We start from the raw sequence: 21,344 nt of genomic DNA, 5'->3' as shown, positions 1-21,344 counted from the left end.
TCATAGTATCTGTTCACAGCAGTAAAACCCTAAGACTCCTCCTAAACTTACTGGTTTTGTGTCAACTTGACACAATCTAGAGTCATCAGAGAAAAATAAGCTTCAGTTGAAGTAATACCTCCATGAGATCCAACTATAAGGCATGTTCTCAATTAGTAATAAATGAGGGTGGACTCAGTCCACTGTGGATGGTGCCATTCCTGGGCTGATGGTCCTGGGTTCTGTATAAAAGCAACTTGAGCAATCCATGAGGAGCAAGCCAGTAAGCAGAATCCCATCATGGCCTCTTCTTCATCTTCTGCCTCAAGGATCCTGTCCTGTTTGAGTTCCTGTCCTGACTTCAATGATGGACAGTGCTGTGGACGTATAAGCTGACTAAGTCCTTTCCTCCCCAGTGTGCTTTTTGGTCATAATGTTTCATGACAGCAACAGAAACCCTAAGTAAGACAAATTCGTACCAGGCACTTGGGTATTGCTGCCATTGGTCTGACCATGCTTTTGTTTGGAGGAATTTGGACTTTGGGTTAAGAAATGCTTTAAGCACTGCTTAGTGGGCCACACTAGTAAGAACATGGAAGATGGTGAGGCTGAGTGTTCTGAGCATCAAAACACTCTGGTGGGGGGCCTGGCTAAAGAGGTTCCGAGGAAACAAAGATTAATATGTGGAATGGAAACTGTTCTTGTGATATTTTGGTGAAGAATGTGGCTGCTTTCTTCTTTTTTGTCCAAAAAAATCTGCCTGAGGCTAAACTGAAGAGTTGTGAGGCTGGAGTGAAAAGTTGATTTATTGATTTGGCAGAGGAAATCTCAAAACAGTTTAGTATCAACTCTGTGGTGTAGTTATTAGTGTTCACCCTCATGCAAATTTATAATGAAAAGGAGTAAGCCAAACAAGAAAACTATAAAATGTACAATTTGAGAAGAAAAGGGGCACCAGGAAGTGGAATAGAGCTAAGTCCTGTGCTCAAGAAGATTAAAGAAAAGCCTGATGTTAAATGGAATAAAAGAGAGTGGTGACAAAGATCCAACCCAGCTAAGCTTTCAGTTTGTGAAAGGAATTTAAGAAGTCTATGGCTGGGTACAGTAGCACAAAACTTTAACCCCAACACTGGGAAAGCAGACACAGATTTCAGAATTCAAGGCCAGCCTGGTCTACAGAGAATGTTCCAGGACAGCCAAACTTACACAGTGAAGGAAACCATGAAAAACAGAAAGCTGGAAGATATAATAGAACAAGAGGGCTGTATTCCAGCCCCAGTAAGCAGCAGAACTTGGCAGCTTCAGCTACATGGTTCTGGCTTTAGAGTCAAGGGTAAAAGAAAGGGATTATGGGATCCCCCTTGTAGACCAAGGAAAGCAGCTGAAGCCAGGTATGTGTCAGAGAGAAGCCATTGTGTGAAGCTACGAAGGTGAAGCCTAGATTGCCTTGAAGACCCCAAGATGTTGGACATGCCAGTGTCGTGGAATACCTGCTGAGAATAGTTGCTAACAGGAGTGGAACCAGCCCAAGAAAGAGAAATATGTTGCAGAAAACAAAGCACAAAGGAATTGGAGATCTGAAAGGCTTTGACATGAAGATGCAGAGTCTGAAGTTTGCCTAGCTGGTTTAGAGACTTGCTTTGGTCCAGTATCACCTTCTATTTGGAATGGTAATATATATCCTGTGCCATTATATATAGGAAGTATGTGATCTGCTTTTTGATTTTGATTTTGTAAGGGATTACAGTTAAGAGACTGTATGAGTCTCAAAAGGAACTTTGAACAGACTTTTAAATGCTGATAATGTGTGTGTGTGTGTGTGTGTGTGTGTGTGTGTGTGTGTGTGTGTGTATACAGACTATGGGGATTTTTGAGGTTAGACTAACTGCATTTTGCACCAAATGTGGTAGTTTGAATAAAAATGGTCCCCACGGGCCATTAGGAAGTGGTACTATTAGGAGATATGGTCTTATTGGAGGTGTGTTACTTAGGGGAGTGGGCTTTGAGGTCTCATATGCTCAAGCCATGCCTAGTGTGGCATTCTTTTCCTGCTTGCCCACATGCCACCATGCTTCTTGCCATGAAGATAATGAACCTCTGAAACTGTACGACAGTCTCAAGTAAATGTTTTTCTTTGTAAGAGTTGTCATGCTCATGGTGTCTCTTCAGAGCAAAAAAACCTAACACTAAGGCACTGTCCTCGATCCCTACTTTGTGTGTGTGATGTACACAGGTGTGTATAGGTGTACATCCATGTCTCTGTATGCAGAAGTATGAGAAGGATTATCAGGTGTCCACTCTTCACCCTATTTTCCCTTGATAGTATTACACTGATCCTAGAGCTAGGCCAGTGGCCAGAATGCCTCGCCAATCCTTCCATCTACATCCCTCAAAGTGCTGAGGTTAAAGGTATGAGGCTGCCATGCCCAACTTTTACATGGCTACTTGAAATTTAAACTTAGGTCTTATTGCTTGTGTAAAAAGTACTCTAATCCACTATGGTAATCTCAATTGTCAGCTTTCAAACCAGAATCACCTAGGAGATGGGCCTCTATGTACAACTGTAGGGGCTTATCCTGTTTTATTTTGAAGTTAAAGTCTCACTATGTAGCTTTGGCTGGCCTGGAACTCCTAATGTGGATCAAGCTGACCTCCAACTTACAAGAGATCTGCTTCTGTTTCCCTAGTGCTGGGATTAAAGGTATATACCATCATGCCCAGTTCCCTCCCCTCCTCAGATTTATTTATTTTTATTTTATATAAATGTTTGCCTACCTATATATAACTATACACCACATGCATGCCTGGTCCCCACAGAAGTTGGAAGAGGTTATTCAATCCCTGGAACTGATGCTGTAGAAGGTTGTGGGCCACCACATGGGTGGTAGAAACTGAACCTGAATCCTCTGCAAAAAACAAGTTCTCTTACCTTTTGAGACATTTATCCAGCTCTGGATTATCTTACTGAGTTAAATGAAAGATAGGCCCACTATGGATACTATTCTGTGGTCTGTCATCCTGAACTGTATTAAAAAGAGAAAGTGAGCTGAGTACAACCACCCAGGACTGTCGGTTTCCTAACAGTGGTTGCAATTTGCTTCAAGCTCTTGCTGTCTTATGTCTTCCATGCCATAACATTCTAGACCTCCAACCGTGAACCAAAATAAAGCCTTCCTTCCTATATTAGGTACTTTTCTGTTGTTACTAGGATAAAGTACTGTCCTGGCTGGTTTTGTGTGTTAACATGATACAAGCTAGAGTCATCCCAGAGAAAGAAGCCTCAAGTTGAGGAAATGCCTCCATAAGATGGAGGCATTTTCTCAATTAGCATTCAATGGAGGAAGGCCCAGCCTATTGTGGGTGGTGCCATTCCTGGTCTGGTTGTCCTGGGTTCAATAAGAAGGACAGGCTGAGCAGGCCAGCTAGCAACTCCTCTCTATGGCTTCTGGATCAGCTCCTGCCCCAAGATTCCAACCCTTCTTAGTTGAGTTCCTGTCTGATTTCCTCTAGTGATGGATTATGATCTGGAAGGATAAGGCAGACAAACCATTTCCTCCCCAACTTGCTTTTTGTTCGTGGTATTTCATCACAGTAAGAGATACCCTAACTAGGACAAATACCATGAACAAAGGCAACTTAAAGAAGAAAGTTTACTTTGGTTTATAGATCCAGAGAGATAATAGTTGGATAATAATAGTTGGATAGGTGTTAGAGCAGGCAGCTGGAGGAAAAAATGACAGATCACGACTTCAACTAAAAACACAGAGATTGAACAGGAAATGGAAGAGACAAACTCTCAAAGCCCACTCCAAGACTGCACCACCTCACCAGCACCATCATCACCCAGGAACCAAGAGTTCAAATACATGAGTGGATGGGGACATTTCCCATTCAAACCACCACACAGCTTTAAGGGGCTGTTGTCAAGAGTATTTTTACCACAGCCCCCATCCCCAATAACTTTGAAACTCAATCATCTCCCAGACACCAACATTAGTCTTTGTTATTTTTTGTGATAGCCTTTTACTAAACCTAGAGCTCACGGATTCTGCTAGATTGCCTAGCCATCAAGATCTCAGAATACCCCTCTAAGTCAACTTACTGTTGCTAGAATTATAGATATTCACTGCCACATCCTGCTGCTTTTTATATGTGGGAATGAGGCATCTGAACTCATGTCAGGCAAAATACTCATAATCATAAAAATATATTTAAAAAAATTTAAAAGTCTATATAATGGAGAGTTACCATAAGGAATCACAAGACTCAAAACTCTATAGTTTTATATCAAAGAAAGAGTTCTTAAAGAAAAAAAAAGACACTGTTTATACTTCATAAGTTAAGAACTAACAGGGCAAAGACATTTTTATAAGCAGAAAGCAAATTAAGATATTAAGATATAGGAGTAAGGAACAGGGTGAAGCAGACCTGGCTCAGGAGCCTAATATATTTGCTGCTTCAAGTCTATAGTAATGCTGGTCTAAAGTCATGCGATACACACACACACACACACACACACACACACACACACACTACTTTTGACAAGGATATGGAAATGTATATGTCTAGTTCCTAAGAGAGCAGAGAAGTAAATTTAAGTCATAAAACTTGGACAATCCAAGACTCAGAAATCTGACACTGGAGGAATGACTGCTTTCTCCCCTTTGAGAATATGTCCTTGCTAGTAGTGACTGCTGTTTCAGAGCAAGAGAGAGCTCAATTTGTAAACACTCCACTACATGGAAACTATAAGTTTTATGCAATAAAGATATATAAGCCCCGATGATAAAAGAGCAATGAAGGTTGTTAAGATTTAGACTTTCTCCACAGATCTAAGAGGGACTATGAGGCTAGGAATGGTACCTAGAAATAAACTTTAGCTAGTTTATATGTATGACTCAATGAATGTACACATGAAATTGATATTAATGTTCTTTTCTTCTCTTAAAGAATTCATGATGGGCTTTTAGGACTGTGTGCATACTTATCAAATCAGAAATCCTTAGTAAGTGAAAATAAAACTGAATACTTGAAAAACCAACAAATTATTATCAAGGTAATTATTTCTGTCATGAATTAAAACAATACAAGCAGTTAAGCCTCATCATTTTCATAGTTCTAATATATATATTTAAAAATATATTTCTAGGGGCTGGAGAAATGGCTCAATGGTTAAAAGCACTGGCTGCTCTTTCAAAGGACTGGGATTCAATTCTTAGCACCCACACAGCAGTTCATAACCATTGTAACACTAGTTCCAGAGGATCCAATACCTCTTTTGACCTCTGTAGGCACTGTACACATATGGTGCACAAACACAAATTCAGGCAAAGCACACATACATTTACACATGTCTTTTCTTTGAATATCCATTCTTTGGTAAAATTGTCTTTGTTTCAGAAATATAATTTAAAAATGCAAATCTTCATTTCTTCTAAGGGTAGAATACATAGTTGTAGTGTAAACCAGCGAAGTTTATAAAAAGTACAAAGACCTAGGTCAGAATCCCATTTCTGCTACAATAATTTCTTGGCTAACAACATGGTTTGGTTTTTTTTGTTTTGTTTTGTTTTGTTTGTTTTGTTTTGTTTTTGGCATGGCTTCTCATCTATAAAATGGTAATAGTAACCAACCTCAAAAGGTTATCAGAGTTATCCTTGCATAGGGTCTGGTTTACTGAATATTATCAGTGATGATAAGAGTAATGACACTTTTCAAGGTCTGGTCCTGACTATATCCCCTCTACACATCATGCTGCCTACAGGTACCAAGCTGTTTTATGCCTCGATCCCTTTTCCTAAATTTCTCATGTTAACCCCTCTAGAATCTGTCACAAAATTTCTCACTATACTTACCTAGGCCTGTCTGAAAAATGCTTGTCATTGAAGGCCCATCTAAGTGCACACAGTTACACTTACTGGTACTCCTTAATTGGGTGTGGTAAGCACCCCTGTATTTCAGTACTGTAGACAGTTGCAAGTGGTTAAACAATCTGATCTACCATTGTGCAATAACAAGTATATAAGAAACCAAGACACAGCCTTAGAATTAAAATTACTGCACAATAAAAATCAGATTTGTTGACTTGAGACTGAGATAAAATTTCAAGTCATCTTATTGTACACACCCATCCTACCCATGCAGAAAAACCTACTCACAGCTGCTTTTGTCATTTGTATTTAGTGTCAGCATCCTGCTTTGGATTTGAATCATGTGCTGACTTCTTTGGGACTGTTTTGAAAACCACAGAGCATACTGATTTCTACCCTTTCAAAAGCAAGGGTGCCAGCTATTGTGCTAGCCCCTGTCACTCACCTCAGCCACCTGCTGGGTCCCCACTCTGTGCTGAACCAGCCCCTCCATATTTGTAGCCATGGTGAAGCAAGATCATTAGAGAACCTGTTTGGAAAAATGCAGCAACTTCTATCAGGTGTGGAAAGCCAGGCTACTTGAAAATTATCACTCATCAGAATTCATCTTTGATACTATCTTACAAGGACCATGCCTTCTAAAGGAAACAAAGCCAGCAGGGTAATCATATCTAGATATGCCATAAAATTAATGTACCAACTTTTTGTAGAAACATTTCAAATTGGTAAATTTCTCTTGGCAGATATAAATGCAAAGGAATAAGGGACTTATAAGATCTTCTTGGTTTAACCTCTCAAAGAGGTGGAAACTTCACATACCTTTTTGGATAGCTCTTAGTCACAGTACACTGAGTAAAATGGTGGCTATCTGAGAAAACCGTCAACTTTGGACAGAATACTAGCTTGCTAGATTGCTATCACTAAACTTTTATTACTAGTGGCAATATGAGAAGCAAAACCATGCTCAGATTACACACCTCATTTACAGGCTGGAAGACAAACAATACACTAACAAAGAGAGAACAAGAATATGCTAACAACAAAAAAAGAATATGCTAACAAGACAAGGTACCCATCAATTTACTAATATGTATCTATTAATATATATTTGAGACAGAGTCTCACTGTGAAGCTCTAGCAGGCTTGGAACTTGCTTTGTAAACCAGATTAGCCTCAAACACACAGAGATCCAACACCTGCCTCTGCCTCCCAAATGTTGGGATTGAAGGAGAGAGAGAGAGAGAGAGAGAGAGAGAGAGAGAGAGAGAGTGAGAGAGAGAGTGAGTGTGTGTGTGTGTCCCTAGCTTTCTACTAATAGAAAAAAATATATTGATGCTATCATTTGTAAAATTTGAGGAAGACCAAAAAGCCTGATAGCCTCCTAGGTCAGAGTCACTTAAACACATTCACTGCTGACCCTCTATCTCTTCTGGGCACAAACAAGACAGCTCCATGAGTATTCCCTAGACACTTTTCAAAAGCCAGGGTTTATTTGGGACAATTCATTATCTGGATAGGTCCCAGGCAAAACAGGAAAACAAGCTCTATCAGAATTATCTTTGAATTTGTACATAAAAACTGTTCAGTGTTACTGTACAATATATCTATGTGTAATATACACAGATGCACAACTAGTTCATTTGCTTGCTTGGACTATTATACAATGAATAGTTTCACAACGTACCTTTCTATGGCATTCCTACTTATGAGGCTCAGATCTCCAAGCTTTTTAACTGTGGCCATTTTCTGTATTCTTCTACCCATTATTAGGTAGCCACTTCTATTAATTTCCATTTAGATTGTTTCACTGCATAAATGATGAGTGGTGAATGGAGTGTGAAACTGGTTGACAACATAAAAAGACCTAGAACCTGTAAGTACAGATACTGCATCAACAGGGACACGATACCAGGTCACAGATATCAGTGAGTCACCTCCATATAATATGGCCAGGCATGAGCTATAGGGGTTAGTCATCTTCTTACTCTGAAGTCTTTTCTTTCAGTGTATAATGGGGCTAAGGAACAAATCTAGAGCCTATCACATGCTAAGCACATTCTACCAGTAAGCTATACTACCAGTCTGCTTGCTTGCTTGCTTTTGTTTTTTGTTTTTTGTTTTTTTGTAAGTAGCTAAAACTTTTTGTTTCTTAAAAAAAAAAAAAAAAAAAAAAATCCAAGAGGGAACGAACACTGGTTTTTGTCTAAATTTTTTTGTTACTTATTTATTTATTTTGTCCTTGCTATGATTTGGTTCCAACTTAGAGAAACAGAAAAAGAAAGGAAAGCAACATTTGAGATATTCAGACAAGTAAGTCGTAACACACAGCTACATGTATGAGGTCTAGACTTGCACTCTTCAACGAAGAAAATAATGATAGCCAATAGGTAACATATGATAAGAATTCAATCCAGACAGACAGCCACAACTAATCATTTTATAACTCTGAAACATAGTCACTGTTTCTGCTGCTAACTGTAGTTTTAAGTACAAATAAGTGACCCTAAATACACTGGAACACTGGTAGAGAATTATTATTGAATAATATAGAAATATCAGAATATTCTTTAAAAGACCTTTCTTTTTATGGGATTTCCTGAAAAAACCCCATAGACAACTGTCTGAATTCCAATGGTCCACTTTATGGGCTTTGTTTTGCTTTTGTTTTATATTGCTAAGGACCAAATTCACAGCTTTAAACCTGCTACGAAAGCACCAAACTGTACCTCTACCCTGAATCACTTTAAATCTGCAGGGACAGTCAACTTAAAATAGTTATGAGTCTCAAAATAATTCTAGTAACCATATGTATAAGTCAGGAAATAGTACATCTGTTAAACTTTAAAAACCTAAGGATTCTGGATACTATTTGACTGTGTAAGTGTATACATTTGTGAATGTCTTCACCCATCCTTTAACATGTCTTGACTAGCAGTATGATATTAATGCTGAATGGATCAATATTTTAGAAGTGTGTATTACTTTTTTTACTTATTAGCATACAGTGGGGATGCATGTGTATGTGGTGGTGCACATGTGAAGAGGATAATTTGCAGCTGATTCTTCTGCCTTTACAAGGGCTCTAAAGATTGAAGCACCTACCCCAAGCCATCCTGCCAGCCCTGGCAGTCTGCATTTTAATGTTTTAAGGACATTCTGTCCTACCCTAGGGTTAAAAATACCATGGTACATATTTTATTATATAAGTGCTAAATAATGTTATCATTCACTTTGTAAGCTCTTAATCCATGTGCCCATTAGTTTTTTGAGTGTGATGAGTCAGGCACAGACATCAATTTTCCAGCACCGTGGACTGAACGACCTATCCTTTCATCACTGATCTGTAATGTCATCTCTGCCATCATAACTCAGGTTTCCTTCTGAGTGTGTACATATAATGGCAGGTTCTCTAGTCCACCACTGGTTATTTATCTTTCTGTTTACTACCACCATTATTTCACTGTCACAGCTTTATAGGCCTTGTCCACTTCCTGTACCATCTCTTGAATTCCTGGAATTCTTGATGTCAATGTTGGTTTTTTTACCTCCCAAGCAGCTTCAGCCATCAACTGCTAAATAAAAATGAAAGAGGCGTAATGTATGCCTTCTGAAAAGAAAAGAGGAGACAGTCAAAGGACATGCAGAGAAACTTCAGACAACCATGATTCCAAAAGAAAGACTTTTATCCAACTAGAGCAGATAAGTTAGAGTTTTAAAACTGCATTTAGCCATGTTAGAAAATGTGGTGTGTAAACCAAATCCTATTCTTGTGTGTGTGTGCATGCACGTGTGTGTGTGTGTGTCTGTGTGTGTGTGTCTCTGTGTGTGTGTGTGTATGAAGCTTCTCCTTGCAGGACATCACAATGTAAAAAGTAAGTAAAACAAACTCTCAGGAAATGTCAGGAAGGAGAGCTGTGAGGTACCTGTAGCTAAGTGCTCCTGAAATAAAGATAATGTGGGCAAGTCTCACCACCATACAACCACAGGACACCTCACAGACATAAGTCATATGGAACAAAGTATGGGGCATCAGTTTTCAATTAGAGGGCATCTCCCTTCCCAAAATGGCAAGCTCCAAAGAACAGTGATAGCTGGAAAACTCAGTCACTAACTTCATAACTGAAATCTAGAAACAACAAAACTAAAACCTATTACTACAGAAATAAGCTTTTAGGGACCTGGAAGAACTAGATGTATGGCTCAGTGAAAGAGAGCCTGCTTAGTATGCACAAGATCTGGGCTTTGATCAAAAGCACCAAAAAGAAAAAGCCTTCTTGGTTTATGAAGGTAAGCTTAGCAGCACCAACAGTAACTAACAGCTGGTGTTGTATTAATAAGCATTGTGAACAGAACACAGCTAGTTCTGGCTATAGAAACCTGAAGATGACTCTTCAACTAGCTAATCTTCAAATTGTACCTAAAGTCATGTTGATAGAAGAGAACCCAACTAATTGCCAAGAGCTATCAAGACATAGCACTGTATGTTTAAAAAAAAAAAAAAAGTGTTAAACCCCAAATAGCCTACCAACTCTTATTAAGAAACTATGATGACCAGACAATGAGCTGAAGGTTGAGAAATAACAAAATAAGGGAAGTCAAGTCCTTTGTCCTTGATGAACCTGATGCAATTTAATGGCTATGGTGAATGTCCCAAGGAAGAAGTAACTCCCTCTGCTGGAGAGCTAATGACATCTTAAAGAAGAGTTAGTGAGATGCCTCCATGGTTTGTAAAAGCACTTGCCCTCAAGTCTGACAGCCTGAGATCTACATGGTAAAAGGAGAGAATCAACTCCCTCAAGTAGTTCTCCACATGTATCTTAAAGATATATTTAAACTAGGTTTTAAGAAGTGGGAATTTGGGGCTGGAGAGATGGCTCAGCGGTTAAGAGCACTGACTGCTCTTCCAGAGGCCCTTAGTTCCCAGCAACCACATGGTGGCTCACAACCATCTGTAATGGGATCTGACGCCCTCTTGTGGTGTGTCTGAAAACAGCTATAGTATACTCATACATAAAATAAATCTTTTTTAAAAATGGGAATTTATCAAAGAAAGGAAGAATGGAGAGTATTCTAAGCAGGAAGGACAGTTCTTAAGGAACTAGCAAGTCTGACACAGAGTGAGGTATTTGAGGAACAGCAGGCAATATGCCAAAAACTATGGGAGAGATCAGAGGCTGACACTGGATGCTGGGGAACCATCAATAGCTTTAACATGATTGTATCTGATCTTCAACAAAAGAAACTTTTTTGATAGCAGGGTGGAGGTGACAGGAAAAGTAATATTGCAAACAAAAGCCAGTAACGACTCATGACAACAGTAAGAAATGAAAGTAGATCCTTAAATTTAATTTCAAACTAACAAGTTATCCTGAGCAGCACATGATGACAGCAGGACACAGTAAGTAAAAACTGTGGTGCAGACCACAGGGTAACAAGAGCACAAATGAACTCTTCCAGACTCACAGAAGACTGACAGCTGATGAAACCCTGTTTTCAGTTAAGTAGGCATATGGACCCTAACACAGCCAATCAGGTTCTTGATGGGAGCAACAGGTCTCTCTCAGTGGGCAGGAAGTATAGCTATGGCACTCAGCAACAGAGAAACTGTCTTCAGTAACTGGAATCTAGGAACTCATCTTTCCTTTCATGATCAAGGGATTCAAATCACTCATGCTTATGTACTGCCTACCTGAACAAGAACTTAACAGCATTCAAAGTGCCTATTGTCCTGAGCAAGTCTCCCTGGTTGTGAGGCTCAGGCACTAAGCTGATCTCTCTAATGCTAACCACATCAGACTGCCAAAATGTGTATATTGAATCTGGAACTAACTGTATGTTGTAGCTACTATTTGTTGAAAGTGCTGCTTTTTTTACCTTCTCAAAAAAACAAAAGCAAAGAAACATGAAGGCAGAAACTAAAACTGTGAAACATTCTTTAAGATATAACCAAGATTGAATATATGTATGTTGTATAAACAACCAACTATAATTCACACTGTTAAGCTGCCAGCTGGGCAAAATGAAAGGGCTGAATTAGGGTATAATCTGAAATAATTAAAAATAAATCAAGGTTGGGCGGTGGTGGCCCACACCTTTAATCCAGCATTCAGGAGGCAGAAGCAGGCAGATCTGAGTTTGAGGCCAGCCTGGTCTAAAGAGTAAGTTCCACAACAGCCAAGGCTACACAGAAACCCTGTCTCAGGGGGAAAAAAATTAAAAAAAAAAAAAAAAATTCAGGGTCACCTGTAGTGAGCATGCCTTTTTGATCCCAAGTGTAACATGTAGAAATTAGCAATTGTTTAAATTAATTAAATGTTCTAGTCTATGAATGAAAGAGGTAAGTATCTGATACCCTGTTACTGTTTGAAACTTGCTTGTTCTATGCAGTGAGTTCCAGGATTAGGTAATAAGAGACCCTAACCCCATTCCCAGTCCCCCAAAAAAGCAGTATCAAATGATCATTTGAAAAATAAAAGGCAGGCAAGCCAGCTGTCATGATGGCACACACCTTTAATCTCAGCTTTTAGGAGAGATAGACCAACCCCTGTGAATTCAAGGCCTGCTGGTCTACATAGTGAGACCTTGTCTTTAAAAAAAAAAAAAAAAAGGATACAACTGGATAGAATTTCATGATATAGTTTAAGTATAATCTGTTAAAAACCTTTTTTTTTTACATTTTTAAATTTTATTTGTTCTCTTATATATTTCATCCCAACCACAGTTTCCCTCCTCCCTTTCCAGTCTCCCCCTCACACCTCTAACCTCATTCCTCCTCCACTTCCCTTCTGAAAAGGGTAGGTCTTCCAGGGTTACCAACCAAACATGGTATATCAAGTTGCAATAAGACTAGTCACCTCCTCTCATGTTAAAGCTGGATGAGGCAACCCAGTAAGAGGGAAAGGGTCAAAATCAAGCAAAAAGGATCAGAGACAGCCCTCACTCCCATTGTTAGAGGAGTCCCACAAGAAGACCAAGTTACACAACTATAACATATGCACAGAGGGCCTAGGTAAGACCCATGTAGAAACCTATTTATATTCGTGGAAAAATAAAACTCTAGATGACATAAAATAAGAAACACAAAGCCACAGATTTGATGTCAAATTAGGATTTGGAATTAGGACATGGGGGAAAAAAATCAAAGTTTAATATAATACCAATGTTCTTCAGTAGAAAACATGCCCTTTAGATGCCTCTAGGGCTCTAAGGCCAAGCTTAAATCCACAACCAGTTATCGAAATCCTGATGCTTTTAAGACTTCAAATGATCACTTAGCCTCTGGGTCATGTGCTTCCCTACCCATCATGCCCATCCAAAGGAGATTAGTTTCTTCTTCCAGTAAGAAAAAAGGAGAAATAGCCAGGCATGGTGGCGCATGCCTTTAATCCCAGCACTTGGGAGGCAGAGGCAGGCGGATTTCTGAGTTTGAGTCTAGCCTGGTCTACAAAGTGAGTTCCAGGACAGCCAAGGCTACACAGAGAAACCCTGTCTCGAAAACAAAACAAAACAAAACAAAACAAAAAAAGAAAGAAAGAAAAAGGAAAAATAACATTCCCGAGGGAGGCGGGAGATGAATATCGTAGAAAAGCTGCAGCTTCCACAGCCATGTTGTTCCTATGCTACTGGGGAACTACTACAGGTGTTTGTGTGTGTGTGAAGACTGCTGCTTCATCCTACCAATGACTTAAGTGTAATAATGATAATATTGATTCTGTTTCTGTTAGAATGAGCCAGGAGTAGACAATTGGAAAAGGAGGGCAGACTTCTGGGCACCTATGGCATGTTCTGTCAAACGATGTATGTTTTGATTCTCAGCACTTTAGTATGATGCATAAGCTCCAACAAGAAGTCAGAAAAACAGACACACAGGAAACATGTTTAAAGTGATCCAGCTGCTAATGAAGTGCTAGTATTCCAACTCATACCACTCTGACTTTAAAACTTACACTAGTACCTCTAGACCACATTACACTTCAAATAACTTTCCAAGAAAAACAAAAAGTCAAGGAAGAAAAACAGTAACAGGGTATCAGTTGAACATTTAATAACTAAACAACTGCTAATTTCTCTGTGTTACATACTTCAGTACTGCAGTCAGGACTTTATAATCCAGCTCCACCATGACAATTTCTTTAATATTTTAGCTATATAGCGACTTTACTGACCAAAATTGTTAAGATAGAAAATAAGTAGAGGCCTGGAGAGATGGCTCAGCGGTTAAGAGCAGTGACTGCTCTTCCAGAGGTCCTGAGTTCAAATCCCAGAAACCACATGGTGGCTCACAACCATCTATAATGAGATCTGATGCCCTCTTCTGGTGTGTACTTACATATAATAAATAAATAAATAAATATTTAAAAAAAAAGAAAATAAGTAGAACAGTGAGGATAATTTTTAACACTTTTGTTATTGTTGTTTTGAGACAAGGGTTTCTCTGTGTAGCCCTGGCTGTAGTAGTCCTGGAACTCTGTAGACCAGCCTCACCTCAAACTCAAATCCCAAGTGGTAGGGCTAAAGGCATGCACCACCACCACCACCTGGCAATTTTTAACAGTTTTAAGTAATAATTTTACTGAACTACAACATGCAAATGCAAAAAGTGCTCAAACTAAACACTGTGATGACTGTCTACTAACAGAATATGTATTCACACCAGAAAACAACAGTACCAGCAGCCTGAAGTCTCCAAAGCACCTCCCCTGTTATCATTAACTTTCCTTTCTTCTAATATCTATTATCAAGGATAGTTTTTGCTTGTTTTTTTTAACTATAAGTAATATACTTTATGTGTATTTAGCTTCTCCTGCAGTCCATTTTCATTATGGTCTAGGATTCTAACACATGACTACACCATAACTTGATCATTTACAGCTGGTGTTCAGCTTGTTTCTAGTCTGGAGCTCTTATACTAGTGTTTCTGTAAATAGTCTTACTCATGCCTTACGGTAACTGAGATCTTGCCCTGGCGTGTCTTTAACTCAGTTATCTACCTGTCTCTGCTGAGATCAATGGTGTAAGCCATCATGCCCAAGCCTTACTTTCTAAGTAAGTTTTATCACTGATTTCCACTTTAAACCCTTTTATTTATTTTCATTTACTTTTTAGTTTTTGCTTTTCTGAGATAGGATTTCACTATGTAGCCTAGACTGACCTCAAACTTGCCATCCTCCCACCTCCCACCTGAAGTAGGCCCCTCATTCTGTATATCTCCAGATTTTAGCGTCTCTTACTTTGTTGCTAACTATAATAGGTGGTACTTATTCATTGTATGATCACTACCTTTCATTCATTCATGATCCTGTCACACACTAGAAGATGCAGAGCTAGGATCACAAGTATGCACTACTACACCCGGTTCAATTACACATTCTATAAGGGAGTATCTTATATCTCTCTAGAAAAACAAAATAATCTCATTTCTTAAAAGTTGTACTAAGTGAGTCAATATATATATTCTAGTCACCAGCCTTTTCAGCTGAGGACTGATATAATACCACTTGTGACATCTGCTTTCCACGTTGGTAAAACAATAATTACTAGGTATTCATCTTATCAACCTAGTAAATCTTGTGTTACTGTAAATAGGGGTGTGGGAGAGAGGATCATGAGCAATATAAATGTCATTTCTAGCATGTTCCATTAGTACACAATCAGATTCACTGTAGAAGAGAAGACCCTGAAAATGCATACTGAAGCATTCCAGCATTGAGCAGTTTCTCAAGAGGCATCCAATCAGCCAGTACTAGAATGTAAAGGGCACCTATGGGTAGCTTGGTAGGAACCTTTTTTAGCTCCTGCATAGCTGATTCTTACTACATAGAGCAGTAAAGGTAAACAAGGAAGGTTCTGGAGAGCTCTCACCTTTGAGCCCAGTACCACCAACCTTATTTCTCCTAAGAGCTGCCCTTTGCTCCAGACCCAAGCACATTCTTTCACATCTCCCATGAATCCAAACTGGAGAAAATTATAATCTTGCAATGAAATTCCTCTCTATTTACATTCTAACATTTCCAAAAACCTTTGGGGTTAGAATGTAAATAGAGAGGAATTTGTATTTACTGATCAGTAAATACAAAATAGATCCTGTCACCACCTATTAAAGGGTTTTAAGTCTTTTATTATTATAATGGAGGGGGTACTTTCTATTGCCTATAAGTCATACTTTGCCCTGAAACTGACTTTCATTGACATAATGCTTTCTAAAATCCAAGACTGCCTCATCAAGTCCAGATAAAAGTCTGCAGTAACTTATTCATTTCCTGTCCTTAACATTTCATTTCTCATCTCTCCAAGACGCCCAGATGCTAAGGTATGAACCTGGCTAAACAATGCCCTTAAACAATGCCCATGCCAATGTACTGAGTTGGGCTTCAATTCCCCCTATACACACCTCCTTCTCATCATTGTGAGCTATGCCACTTGAAAGTGTTCCCTGGCTGTCATACCTTTAGGTAGAAAGCTTTTCCTGCTTCAACATTAGCTTTTTAGTAATCAGGAGAGGTATCCTAGCTACCAGAGTTCACAGAAAGTTGCAACGGTTATGGGGAAGGAACAACAAGATAGCAAAGAATGACAGAGAATGTCAGCCTTTAGGCAAGTTAAACCTCCAAAGACCAAAAAACCATCTCCTATAGCGTGTCACAGAAACATGAATTTCAGATGATGATCACACACAGAAGAAAAGGTCAGCCATTAAGTGAGATATAACAACATATACCTTTGATCCCAGCACTCAAGAGGCATAGTCAAGTGAATCTCTGAGAGTTCCAGGCTACCCAGGGCTACATAATAAGACCCTGTCTCCAAAAAAGGAAATCAGCTTTTCATAGTCAGCAATAAAGGAAGACAAACTAAAATGTAGGGAATATATATCAGGTGGCTAGGCTGGTTTTGATGAGCTTCAAGGGCCATTTCCTATTCTGTTTTTCAAGACAGGGTTGCAAGCCTGGAACTCATTATGTGGCCCAGATTGGCTTCAGTCCCCTTGAGATGCTAAGCTCCCTTCACAGATGATCCCTTTTGGTGTCCACTCTGATACTTCAAACCTTTGGAGCAAATGGCACACAGGAGAACTCAAAGACATACTCAAATGTGAACCTCAAGCAAGATACAGGCTATCTCACCAGTCTCACCTCTCTTGTCTGCAGTTACTGCAGCAAATCCTCACCCACTCTCTTCCATCCTTGTGTTGGCTCCCTCTTCCCCAGCTTACAAATGTATAACCTCAAAAAGACTGCTTAATCAAGATTCTGGGACCAAGTTTTTCTGACTCCATGACCCAAGATCCTTCTATCATACCAGGTCGCTTGGTATTAAAAACTTCTCCACCTAGGCATGGTAGCACAGACCAGCCTAAAGTCTCAGCTGCTCAGAGGCTAACACAGGAAATCACTAGAGGCCAGGGTTAAAAGGCCAACCTAGACAACTTCTCAAACAAAACAACAGAACTAAACAAAAAAACCCTCAAAAAGTCCTAGAATTCCTCTTATAAAGGGAAGAGACTGTTGACACAGACCTTACTCCCAATCCCAACACAGAATTCTCATTATGTAGCCCTGGCTGGCCTAGAACTCTTGTGTGTGATAAAGTCTTGTGCCAACCACCATACTTGGATGGTCTCTTAAAAGTTTGATTGACTACAGACTGACAAGGATTTCGATACAAAATAACTGGAGAAAACTGCAGCTTCAGATTGATAGCTGTGTCTCCAATTAGAACGCCCTTTTGTGGTTGAACAGCCTTGAACCTGTGATTAGGCTATTCTTGCTGTTATCAGAAACTAAAGGTATCAGGGCACTTTCTCACCCATGTGCCTGAAAGAAGGGTCTGCATCCTTAAAAGATCTGATATCATTACAATATCAACTGTATTGTGATTTTAAAATTTCCAGCTTTTGGAAAGAGAAAACCCAAAAGGAAGAGCCATCATGCTTTGGGAGTGGGAAAGGGGGTTGTCACTTTATTTCATGAAGATTCTATCACCTCATAAATATTCAGGAAAACTTTAAAATCCACAGTGTAGAACTCACTGGGCTGCAAGTCACTTTGGGACAGCTTATTCCAATCTCTTTTTGGAAATGTTTGCTTGGCTTAACTTACACTGTCTCTTGAGATATCCAAAGAAAGAATTAAAACTGAGACTGCTCATATTATTAAAAAGGTATTGTTTGATTTCAAATATTTTATTTTGGATACCGGATCTTATAGCCCAGGCTGGCCTAAAACTCTATGTAGCCAAGAATGACACTGAAACTTCTGATCTGCCTCCACCGCCCCAGTAACTGGGATTACAGATATGCAGCACTACATAAGTTTATGCAGTGCTAAGGATGAAACTTGATTTCCTACATGCTAGCCAGCCCTTCCTACTATGTTATATGCACAAATATTTTAGTCATCAGACTTTCCAATGGAAGCTAACATTATATTTTGTAAAGTTTGTTTTCCACTTTGATAAATGAGATTTTCAGTAGCTTCATAGCATCAATCAATTTTATCTCTGGGAAAGATAAATATGTTAAAAGAATGCCTACTGAAGTCCAATTCAAATTCCCTGCTTAGTATAATGGACATTTTATTGCTGGGCATGCTATCCCAACTGTCAAGTTCGGGTAAAAATGCACCAATTAAATATGCAGCACTTAGCTATCAATAGTATCAGCAACAATTTACTCAACAAAAAGTGTGGGAAAATCTTCCCTTCCCATCTTCAAGCTTGCTATCCAGAACCCAGCTCTTTTCCTGAAATCTATTCAAACATTCAGTGAAGCCTGACTTCCTCACCATCCAATTAAATTAATGCCCTCACGATTCCTTCAGCACATCATCCAGTTTCTTCCATTCTCTGACCATTCTCTGAGCCTTTGTATCCCCTCGGCATCCAAAATTCTGGGGGGAGAATGGCTCCTTGCCCAGGTCAGTTGAATCTCTGGAAGTAGTGTCCTAGTGTCTAAAGCTACGCACAACTGTGTTTAATGAAAGTAGGAAAGAGAATCACCTCACAAGTTTTCCACTCCAGTTGGTTCCTTATATATTTCCACATCACCATTTTGGGACTAGGGATGTTACTCAATGGCAGGGCCGTCCCCAGCACCACAATAAGACGAAAAAACTAACACCACCATTTGCAAATTACTTTTGAGGCTGGCAGAGTAGCTTGGACTCCATTTTCAGAGAACAGTCCCTCAAACAATGCTGAGGAGAGAGGCGAGGCTTGGCAAGAACGTCTGGTGTCCCAATTTCATGGACTGAAATTGAGCCCGCCAGAGGGGCTCCGTCCAGAGTCGTGAGGAAAGCGCGAACCCCGGAGAGCCTCCAAGTGCCGACGAACTCTTCCCTTCTGGCCGCGCCATGGGTTCAAAAAGCATCACCAGCTTCCCAGCCCGAGACCCACCAAGTTCCTCAGAGGCTGGCCCGCCCGGCCTCACACCCCGCACTAGCGGCCCCCGGGACCTCCCTCTCCCACCTGGACCAACCAGCACAGCCCCGGGGGCGGTGCCGCAGGCCGTGGCCCTCCTATAAGGGGGAACGATTGGCCAGCCCGGCCGTCACTCAGGAGGTCGTGCCCTGCCCACGCCTCCCTCCCTCCCCTTCCACCCTCCTAGTCCGGAAAAACGGCGGTTGGGCCAGGGTGGCAGCCAACGGCAGGCGGGGAGTGCTGGGGTGAGGAGCGGGGAACACAGGAAGAAGCGGGCAGGCCGGGCGCGCGCCGAGGGGAGCCTGGCCGGCGCCGCGGGGACAAGATGGCGGCGCTGGCGGAGGGCCAGGCGTGAGGCGGGGCCGCGGACAGTCCCCCTCTCCGCCCCCGCGGCGCGCGGCCGGCCCGGTCAGGACAGCGGCTCGCCGGGCTCGGCCGCGGGAGGGGAGGGGAGTGGAAGAGAGGGGAGGGAAGGGTGCGGCCCGGCCCACTATGCAAAGCGCCCGCTGCTGCCGCCGCCACCGCCCCGTGGCAAAGGTAAAAGGCCGCGTTCAGCCTCCGCGGCCTCCATGGCGGCGCAGGCCTGCCCTCCTCCGCCGTGCCGCGCTGCGCCGCGCCGCGCCGCGGCTTGGCCCGGCGGGCTTGCTCTTACCTCAGGGTCGGGCGCCACCACAACCGCGGAGCAGATCCCGTGTCTGCGGCCGGCGCCCCCGGCTAGGAGGGCAGGGCGCGGGCCGGGCAGGCGCCGGAGGGCAGGAGCCCGGGGGCTCGGGCGGCCGGGACGCCGCGGCGGGCCGGTGCGGAGCGGGGCGGCGGGCTGGGCCCTGGCACCGCCGGGGTCGCGGAGGGACCGCGCTTTGTTATTGTTTTTGTCAGTGAAAGGTCAGAGTTCGTGACCCCGGTGCCGCTGCCGCCGCCGCCCGCGCGCTGGGAGGAGGAGGGCGAATGTTCCTCTTCCTCTTCCCGGCGCCAGCCTCACCGCGGCGGCGGGGGGCGGGCGAGCACGCGATTGGCTGAGCGCGCGCGCGCACCGGAACGCCGCCGCTGCCGCTGCGGCCGCCGCCGGAGCTGAGGCCCGCAGGCCTGGGCCGGGCAGGTGCGGCCGATCCCGTAGGCACCGCTTGCAGGCTGGAGAAGCGGGCCCTTGCCTGGCGCCGCGCCGAGATGTTGCAAGCGAGCGGTGTCCTGGGAGTGCACTGAGCTCCCGGTACCTTCCTTGGGATGGATGGTAGCTTTCTGTTTTAAAGCTCCGAGGATGTGCATGCCTCTGGCCGGACCAGGCAAGTGTGCAGATGCCCCAGGCCCATTTTTAAAACAGGTGCTTAGCCTTGGAGCCCAGACTTGTGCAGTCCCGTGCCCCTCTCCTTCGCGATTTGAGAAAAGCAGCTTTGGCACGCACTGATTGCATTCTGAAAAGCCTCCGGGTTATACTTCTTCATTGGGCTTGGGAAGGTGCCGCCGTTTCCCTCTGAGTGTCTGCCTGCAATGTTCACCCACTCCCCTTGATCACCGAGCTGTGTAGATTGGATATACTCTACCATCTAATTACACACACACACACACACCTCTTGCTCATTAGAAATAAATGCTTCAAGATTTTTGCAGTAGACATTTAGGCTTACAATAGGGTGACTCTAACAATGCCCATAGTCTTAATCGACTTTCTATTTTGTGGCAAGTGTTTTAAACACAGTCCCCTCCCCTTCCTGTCTCCTGGGAAAGTGGGGGGGGGGGGGCAGGGATGTATCTCTGTGCCCTACAGACCCTGTAGCTGAAAGGAGCCTCTACAGGAGGCAAGGAAGTTTTCCTCATTTATAGAACGTGTGCCCCGGGAGAGCTCAGTAACATGCCTAAGGTAGCCCATATATAAGTCCTTTCACTGTAAAATCCTTGAAAATATGAAGTGGTCTGGAATAGAATTTTCCAAGAATTAAAGTTTATAGTGCTAAATAATACAGTGTAAAAATTCACGTTGATGGGGTTTTCGAAGGAACAGTACAATTGCTCACGTTTTAAAAATAAATCATAATGAATGCACTTATCTTGGTTTATAGTTTTCTTTTTCTTCAGTTGATATTC

The 21,344-nt window shown here is 41.9% G+C and overlaps 1 protein-coding gene across 7 annotated transcripts in view; it reads right to left on the bottom strand.

The window, feature by feature from the left end:
* Nr2c2 (nuclear receptor subfamily 2, group C, member 2) overlaps window positions 1-20,242 on the bottom strand; it is an 81,641-nt gene extending 61,399 nt beyond the window's left edge. For 3 of the 7 annotated variants that reach the window (XM_006505902.2, XM_017321518.1, XM_006505904.3), the window contains exons 1-2: window positions 19,918-20,005; window positions 6,295-6,378 (exon numbers count right to left, since the gene is read on the bottom strand). In XM_006505902.2, the coding sequence (XP_006505965.1) occupies window positions 6,295-6,354 (60 nt within the window). In that variant the 5' untranslated portion in view covers window positions 6,355-6,378; window positions 19,918-20,005. Of the gene's footprint in view, window positions 1-6,294; window positions 6,379-18,845; window positions 19,312-19,917 lie in introns of those variants that run through there. The other 4 variants (NM_001347342.1, NM_011630.3, XM_006505906.4 and 1 more) reach the window with 4 other exon arrangements.
* Between the last annotated feature and the right edge of the window lie 1,102 nt (window positions 20,243-21,344).

The sequence above is a fragment of the Mus musculus genome, chromosome 6 (assembly GCF_000001635.26).
Source record: "Mus musculus strain C57BL/6J chromosome 6, GRCm38.p6 C57BL/6J".
In the NCBI taxonomy this organism is placed as follows: domain Eukaryota; kingdom Metazoa; phylum Chordata; class Mammalia; order Rodentia; family Muridae; genus Mus; species Mus musculus.
The sequence above is the reverse complement of the archived record's forward strand: the minus strand, read 5'-3'. Positions and strand labels throughout refer to the sequence as shown.